The following is an 8,633-nucleotide window of genomic DNA, read 5'->3' as shown; positions in this document are numbered from 1 at the left end:
AAAACAATAAAATGCGAACGGCCATCACTACCGGTTAGCAACAAACTGACAGTATTGTTGTAACCATCACTGCCGGTTAGCAACAAACCGGCAGTGTTGTCGTAACCATCACTGCTGGTTAGCAACAAACCGACAGTGTTGGCTTGCTCAACACTGTCGGCTTGAGCCATGAACCGACAGTAATAGTTACGACAACACTGCCGGTTTGTGTCATGAACCGACAGTGTAGGCTTGCTCAACACTGCTGGCTTGAGCCAAGAACCGACACTCTTGAAGTAACTATCACTGTCGGTTGGGACTACAAACCGACAGTGTTGTTCAACTGGACACTGCCGGGTGGAGCCAGAAACCGACACTGTTGCCTGTAGATCAGTGTTGGTTTTTAAGAACCAACGATGATGTCAACCTCCATCACTGTCAGGATTCAAAATCCGATAGTGTAGGGGGTTTTTAACCGACAGTAATGTTCATATCTGGGTAGTGCCAGCTATAGACTAGATCAACACCGCCAACTTTGCATTGCGTGGATCTAAATTAGCAGGGATTCGATTCATGGCTTCTTTCTTGTACTTCCAGCCTAGTCACTTCTATTTTGTTTCTCCTTATTTGGCCCCTCCAATCCGGTCTAAAAGAACTCGCACGGGTCGCCCAACGGCACGCTGACGAGCCCCGTGTCGCCATGCCCCACGCCGTCGTCGAGCAGCCAGCTCTCCAGCATTGAGAACGATGGTCCCGGCCCCGCGGTGCCCGCATCCTCCGCCTTGCTCGTCCTGGTGTTCCCCTCTGGCGTGCGCCCTGTGCCGCTGTTGCTCGCCGACACGCCCTCGTCGTTGAAGAACGCGGACACGGAGGAGGACCTCGACTCGGACGACACCTTCCCGGCGGTGCCGGAGCCGCCGGGGTGCGTCCAGCATTCCAGCAGGCGCGCGATGTTCTCAGCGCTGGAAGCGTATGTCGCCTGGGCCTGGCTAGCTGGCGCCGGCGGTTGCGGCAGTTGCTCCGTCTTGGCGGACGGAGGCACGCGGTCCAGGGACAGTGCCGCCCGGAGTGCCTGGCGCGCGGTGTGGATGTCCGTCTGCAGACGCCGCTCCCACTGACCCTTGGGCGCGGCCCATCTGCCGCTCTTCGCCTCGGCGCCAGCGCCCGTCTTAGTGAACTTCTTCTTGAGGTGCGTGTTCCAGTAGTTCTTGATGTCGTTGTCTGTCCGCTCCGGCATGTACGACGCCATCGCGGCCCACCTGATCGTGCAAGAACACAGTCGGTCGTTAGGGCTCTGCTGAGAAATCACATAGGAGCAGTCGATCTTCAAGTGGAATCGAGTGGAATTACCTGTTCCCGAGCAGCGCCTGCAGGTGGATGATGAGCTTCTCTTCCTGGTCGCTGAAGTTACCGCGCTTGATGCCCGGGCGGAGGTAGTTGGTCCACCGGAGCCGGCAGCTCTTGCTGCAGCGCATCAGCCCTATATCCATGGTCCATGGACACGAGCAGCCGCCGAAACGATTCAAGGAATTGCACGACATAAAACAACGGCAGTCATCCTCATCTAGTCTAGAAAGAAACAAAGACAAACTTCAGAGCATGGTCGTCGTACCGGTGCTGGTGGGCACGGCGCGCCAGTTCCCGGGGCCGTGGTCCTGCACATAGGAGACGAGCACGAGGTCCTCTTCCGGCGTCCAGGGCCCCTTCTTCACCCCACCCTTCTCGCAGCACGGTGGCCTCCCCATGGCTTGGTTCCCCGACGCTCCGCAGCGATTCTAGCCTCTGCTGTGGCGCGCGGCCTTTGCGTGACTGATGACGCTATCTTGGGCAGAAAGGACGAGTAGTAGCTTTGACCCCTCTCCGCTTCGGCTTGCTGTGAATTGCGCGAGACAAGGATACAACGCGGGATGGTGAGGTGGGTTGGTCCGCGACTGGTGGTGCTTATATAAGCGCCCCACGCAGGCCTGGCAACAAGTTAAGGACCTGTAATTAGGACACACAAGAAATGTAACACTCCAGTGCAAAATATAACTACCGGATACGATGGTGCTTAAATGCAATGTCAAGGTGTATGCCCGAGACCCCTCAGTTGTCGCCATCACGGAGAAAAAAATTAGGTTAAAAGTCCTATTTGTCATAGCAGCGATGGAACCATGGAAGGCATAGTCCCCACTCCCCTACATACTGATGGATAAGGGCACTCCACGGCACCGCATTCTGTTGCCCATTAAACTCCAGTGCCTTTCCGCGCCATGTCTTGTCGACCTCGCCACATCTTGCGCCGTCGTTGTGTTGGCAGTCATGCGAAAAACGGGCCATGTTTCTGCACCATGCATGTCCATGTGTATATAGATATATAAATAAACTGTTTACTGTATTTATATCCATTTCATATCCTTATATCCTCCTAAAATCTACAAGTACTTTTTTCGGAAGAATTAAAAAAACTACAGCTCTGAAATCTTTATGCGTGAGTACTTTGTATTAGATGTCCTTTTTTATTATAAGGCTTAGCTTCTTTCTTAAAAATAAAATATATGGTGTACCAACCGTGATCTCACGTTAGCCAAATGGTAGTCCCAAGTATGATAAAAAAAATGGTAGTCCAAAGCAGTGACAAACCCAGCCGAAAATATGAGCTAGGACAGATTGTCATGTGGCTCTGTATCTCCTAGCTCTTCTTATTCTTCAGATTCAACAACAACAACATTACCGCTCTCGCGAGTACTTGGCCCCAAATTGCTACCACTTGCGGAATTTGCACTAGGAAAAAAACTTTTCAAATCTGCAAAACCAATTAACAATTCAATTGATTTCACTAATCAGAATTCAGAGATCAATCTCTATCTATTTAATTGACAAACAATTTGTAATGGATTAATTGTAGTACCTAGTTTCTTATACCGCTTCTGGCTCATTGGAGTTGGAGCTGCCAGCCTCCTCGCAATGCTAGACGCATCGCCGGCTCTAGCTTCATCTCTTCCCCCAATGGCTTCGTCTCCTCCCTCATCCTCATCTACTCCTGCTCCTGCCTGCTCTTCGTAGCTCGGCACCTCGGCCGCCCGGGCGCAGCCGAGCAGGGCCACCCGCCGCTGCTCGCTCGCCTTGCTGGCCGCCGGCGTAGGGTCTAGGGACGGGGAGGCGGTGAGCATGGCTTTTAGGGAGGGCCGCCACCGGGCCATGCCGCCGCCGAGCGCCCGAGCTACAAGCCTCCGATGCTGTGTGATACTGCGCTAGAAAATAGGCCATTGAGGACAGGGGTTGGGGTGGGCCTTGAAGGCAAGACGGTCCAACAGTGCTGCACACCTTCTTCAACCTCCCGTACTCGCCTTCCTGGCCGCCGGCGCCCGCTTGCCTCGCTCGCTCGCTAGTCGCCGACCGAAGAACTGAGGGGTAGTAGTGGTGCTCGCCGGAGGGGACCTAGGGCGGCCACCCAAGCTCGCCCTATAAGTCGGTCCGCCTCTGGTCTCCAAAGTACCATACAATATTGATCGTTGTCTACTTTTTTTACCCTTGCTCTCATCTATAAAACTAGGTATTCTACTCTTAGAGTATTGAAAACCATCACTACTGCGTATTGTGTTTCCACCGCCGGGACTTTCACTCAGGTTTTGTGAGAACTGGTGGTGATAATTTTCACCCATGGTTCAATGATGGGCGGGACACAGTGGAACGACAAACCGGAGGTGATAAATGTGTTCATCGACGGTTCGATGTATGATCCGGTGGTGAAAACCGTGGTGGTCTTCATCGCTGTATTGTACGTTGAGCCAGTGGTGAAAACATTTATTACCACCAGTTTGTCACCCATTACGCCAGGCATAACAAACTGGTGGTGATAATAAGTTTTACTGCTGGTTAGGAGTTTGAAGAATGCAGTGTATTTTAGAGCCGTCGGTGAAAATTGCTACACCATCAGCTTGGAGTATGGATCCGGTCGTGAAAATCACCACAGTTTCCACCGCTGCATCACCGACTCACATCGGTGATAGCGATTTTCACCGCCGGTTTGTCCAGTCACTGAACTCCACTTGTTGTGATTGGCAGTGAAAACATTGCTCATCGCCGGTTCTCGATATCATTCGGCGGTGAAGAGCCCCTAAAACAAAACCCTCTTTCCCTCCTCTTCTTCATCACTCCCTCAACTTCTTTACTCATGACTCCCGTCCCTTCACTAGTGTTGTGTTCATTTTTCACCATGTTGCTCATGGAGGCTCCCGATTCTCAAAGGGTGAACACCACTTCATATAACCCTTTAATTTCTTAGCTTCTTCCTTTGGTTAAATTGTGAACCAAAAGCATCTTTCTTCCTTTTATTGTGCTTCTTGATTATGGAGGCACCTGTTTTTTGAAGGTTGAGCCTACACTAACTTACTCTATGGTTAGTGTGTACCCTATACGCACTTTAATTGTTTGCTTGGTTATGTTGTTTTCAATATATTGAGATGAATACGATGGGGGATCATCCTTAATTTTTTTTTTCATTTTAGAGGCCATGTTGTTCAAGAGACTCCCAAATTGTGAAGGTTGTATTACTCTAAGGTTGGTAGCTTGCCACTCACAATTGTGAATGGTGTAATCTTAGTTGGAATTATTTAATAAATTGAATGGCATATATATTAGTATAACATCTGTCATATATGTTATGTTATTCACAGATGGATCTTGGATGGATGTATATGAAACCTATGCCTGGCACGTTCGTGGAAGGCATTGATTCTTTTGTGAAGGTCGCCATGGTGTACATGCTAGATAATATACAGGCTGATGGATAGATACATTGCCCATGTGTTGAATGCAAAAACCAAAAACAATTTTGGAACATCGAGAAGATCCATTTTCATTTGCTGCACAGGGGTTTCATAAAAAACTACAAGGCTTTGAATAAGCATTGGAGCATAGTAAGAACTTATCTGAGAAAATCTTTGCGATACAGTTCACTGTGTCACCAACAGATCGAACACCGATCCGGCAGTAATGGTAATGACATCACTGCCGGATCGTATGCCAAACCGACGATGATGTCTCCATCATCACCGTCGGATCGTACTCTGGACTGGCGGTGGTGTTCACTGTATCACCTCTAGATCAAACACTGACCCAATGGTGATGCTAACAACAACCGATGGATCGAACGCTGAGCCGGCGATGCTGTAGTTCATCATGGCCGACTTCGAACTGACGGTGATAACCCTTTCACAAACAACAGTGTTAACCAATGGTGAAGGAGGGTTATGAACTGACGTTATGAGCAATCTGTAGTAGTGCATCCAGATAACTCCCTGAGGCAGTTTTGAAGACGGTTTCACTGACATGACATATAAGTGAGTGCTAATGTGGTGATGAGTTAGTAAATAATATAAAAATATCTACATAACCCCTAACATATTAAGGGTTGACTACATCACCCCTCAACTATGAAACATGATATTAATTATATCCCTTAAAGCATCTAATAATATTCAAATGCCCCATTTATGGTTTTGTAGGGCTGTTTTGCACTGTATATATGTCACGACGCTAGCCTAAGTATCCATGCTTTGTGTCCATTCCCATCTATTTCCTCCCTTTCCCTCATCTTTCTAGGCTTGCCCCTGTGATAGAACCGCTCAAAATAACACGCTTTCGGAGGCGCTCGTCTTTCACTAGACATTAAGCACCCCGAAAGTGAGCTACATCGGACAGCTCCGTCGAGCACACCCCGAGGGAGAACTCGAAACAATCCATATTTTACATTCATGATCCAATAATGAGTACAAGATTACAATACTTAGTCCATTTCATACAACAAACGTTCTTAGAAATTATTTATTACAGTACCAGAGTTCAGAGTGCGATAATTAAATAGCGGAAAGAAAATAAGCATCTAGCGGAAATGATATAAGGATCCATCTGTGCCCACCAGAAGAATCCTCCACACAAGAGCTACTCCTCAAGCTGCACCTGCAATAGGGGTAAAATAAACCCTGAGTACACAATGTACTCACAAGACTTACCCGACTAGTGGGAATAGTTTCCCGACTCTCAAGGAGTATGATAGGCAATATGGATTTGTTGTTTTCTTTTTGTTTACAAAAAATATTACTAATAGTTTATCCTTACAGTCAAATTTTATTAGCAGTCATGATTACTTCATTAGCTAACCATTCTAAGTAAGCACATGTTCTACTTTCAAGCAAGGGTTGAGCAATCAGAACTATTTCATCATCTTTCATCTTCTAGTTCTTAATACGGTGCTAGACCATAGCCAAGTCGTACTATCTCACGGAAATGGTGATTCATGAACCAATATATCCTAGCTGGGTACCCCGAAACACACGCTCTATTTGTACCCCAGGCACAAACAAGACCAACCCATTCCACTCCTGTCACGGGGTCCAGGTCCCCGTCCAAACTTGGACTCCAAGCCCCCACACTTGAGACCCAATCTCAGTATGGTGCTTAGACCTCTACCTTTCCGTACCTCCAATCAGTCGGTCCAAAAAGAGCCAGAACCCACGATAAGAGCGTAACGAGTCTTACCGCTCTCATAAGCAAGTATGTGCTCAGGATAATAAGTCTATGACCTGACTACCATCCACAGCAACGGACGGTCCTTAATCGACACGAACAGGGAAAAATAGTGTAGCCAAGCTAAGCCCTGTTGGCTGCGGGACACAACTTGTTACACTCACCAATACCCATACCATATCCCTGCACCGTCTCTATTTTTCCTTTCATCATATTATCATGAGAGTAATTATAATAATCATCTATTGTGAGTAACAGCAGGTTACTCACGCTACCAAAAACCTAAGCATAGTAACTACTCAAACCTGTACTAGTAGGACTCATAGGACAGTTATATCTATGCATGTGGTTTTCATAAAATTCCTGTAACATAAATGCACATCACATATATATATTCAATGATTATAAAAAATAAGGGTTATGCACCGTGGCTTGACTTGGGCAGGCGCGGTATCAGCTGAGTCAGTCAGTGGCGGCTCCGGGACCTCCTCCTGCACGAGAATCTCTTCCTCGTATTCTTCGATGATCTCCTCGAACTCATGATCGCCGGTGGTCACGATCTCCGCCAACTCGTTCTCTACGTGCATGCCATGATGATGCAACACTTAGCATTTATGCAACAACAACTCTAAAAATAAGAATACGCATACTAAGCTACTAAGCTAGCTCTAATGACTAAGATACTAAGCTAACTATTATTTTTTTACCAAGCAAAGTGTTGGGTTCAACTAACAAACACCTAGCTTTACAAATGAAGAATATATCTTTATTTCTACTAATGATTTAATGTATATTGAAACAAAGATCATTTAACTACCCTAATGCTTAGTCTATTCTAAAGCTACAAAAATTTCAGTGAGCACATAATAATACAATGAAGCTAATATAAAAATTTCAGGACTAAAGCTATCACCAATTTACCACAAAAAAATTCTACAATATTTAACCTAATAATATTAAGTACTCTCAAATGATTTAATAGCTCCTAGTATCAACATGTATATATATATATATATATATATATATATATATATATATATATATGAACTAAACATACTAACAGATAGAGCACAATTTTAGGAACCTAACAAAATTTATTTCACAATTTTTGGACACCTATAGAATTTTATATGATTTATCAAAGATCAGTTCAAAAATTAAATTAGAAAACTATTTCTAATTCCTTATGAAAAAGAAAAACAAATTCTCTTGCGCAGCCCACACGATGCAGCGTGCGCTCGAGCGCACAGCGGCCCACAGTGCGGCCCACACGAAGACGGCCCGTGGCAGGGAAATCCCGCGCGTGCTGATGTTTTTGTAAAATAGACCTCATACTTCTTCCGAATTTCAACTAGGTACTAACAATATTTTCCCCTCTCTCAAACCTTCTCACTTAATCCCCTGACTTTTCCCTAATTCACCCGCACGCACCCGCGACAACTTAGTGCACGGCGGCGCGGTGAGCGGCGGCACTGAGCGCCTACGCCAGCCACCTAGGACCTGCGCGGGCCTACCTAATGGGTCGATCAGCATCTCTAACCCGAGCGGCTATGCTAGGCGGCGGTGAGGGGTGGCGGGACGCGCTGGAGCGAGCTGCAGCGACGCGCGACCGTCCACGACGGTGGCGCAGCTGCCCCGGCGATCTAGAGCACCTAAGAACCTAACTGGCTAGCGATGGAGCACCAGTAGACTACCGTGGACCTAGCCGAGGTGACGGTTGGGGTGGAGGATGGCGGAGGAGGGCTGGCCACGTGCGGCCGAGACATGCGGCGGCGTACCACGGCGGCACGGTCATGTCAGCAACAACGGCTAAGGTGCACAGGGTGGAGAGGGAGGTAAGGTGAAGCTAGTGGTGCAAGTGAATTGGCTCGGGAGGGACGATAGGAGGGCCGCCCGCATCCACGGCCGGACGCGGCCTTATCACCACGGCGGTGGGGAAACTCCAAAATTGGAGCTTGGCTAGGCACGGATCAAGGCTAGGTAGGGTCGGGCATCGAGAGAACGTGATGGTGAAGCCGTGGGTACGAAGAATTGAATGGAGGTGATCGTTCGCTAGATAAATTGGATGGCGTGGCTCGTGGGGACAGTAGAGGGAGAAAGAGAGAAACAGGGTGTGATAGGTGGGCTCGGCTTGACCTCGCCTT

General features: G+C 47.7%; 1 protein-coding gene across 1 annotated transcript; it reads right to left on the bottom strand.

Moving 5' to 3' along the window:
* Nucleotides 1–217: 217 nt before the first annotated feature.
* Nucleotides 218–1,892, bottom strand: LOC136501297 (myb-related protein 306-like). Its single transcript, XM_066496801.1, has 3 exons — nt 1,592–1,892; nt 1,330–1,459; nt 218–1,238 (listed from the first exon to the last, which is right to left on the bottom strand). Exons 1-3 carry the CDS (start codon nt 1,722–1,724, stop codon nt 626–628), a joined length of 876 nt encoding a protein of 291 aa, XP_066352898.1. The 5' UTR covers nt 1,725–1,892; the 3' UTR covers nt 218–625.
* Between the last annotated feature and the right edge of the window lie 6,741 nt (nt 1,893–8,633).

The sequence above is a fragment of the Miscanthus floridulus genome, chromosome 13, assembly GCF_019320115.1.
Source record: "Miscanthus floridulus cultivar M001 chromosome 13, ASM1932011v1, whole genome shotgun sequence".
In the NCBI taxonomy this organism is placed as follows: Eukaryota; Viridiplantae; Streptophyta; class Magnoliopsida; order Poales; family Poaceae; genus Miscanthus; species Miscanthus floridulus.
The sequence above is the reverse complement of the archived record's forward strand: the minus strand, read 5'-3'. Positions and strand labels throughout refer to the sequence as shown.

Bases quoted from the DNA above. Each gene is read 5' to 3' on its own strand.
- LOC136501297 (XM_066496801.1), bottom strand. From the start codon at position 1,724: ATGGGGAGGCCACCGTGCTGCGAGAAGGGTGGGGTGAAGAAGGGGCCC. The intron at 1,460-1,591 runs GTACGACGACCA...CCATGGATATAG, and splicing joins CGCCGTGCCCACCAGCACCG to GGCTGATGCGCTGCAGCAAG. The intron at 1,239-1,329 runs GTAATTCCACTC...TTGCACGATCAG, and splicing joins CAGGCGCTGCTCGGGAACAG to GTGGGCCGCGATGGCGTCGT.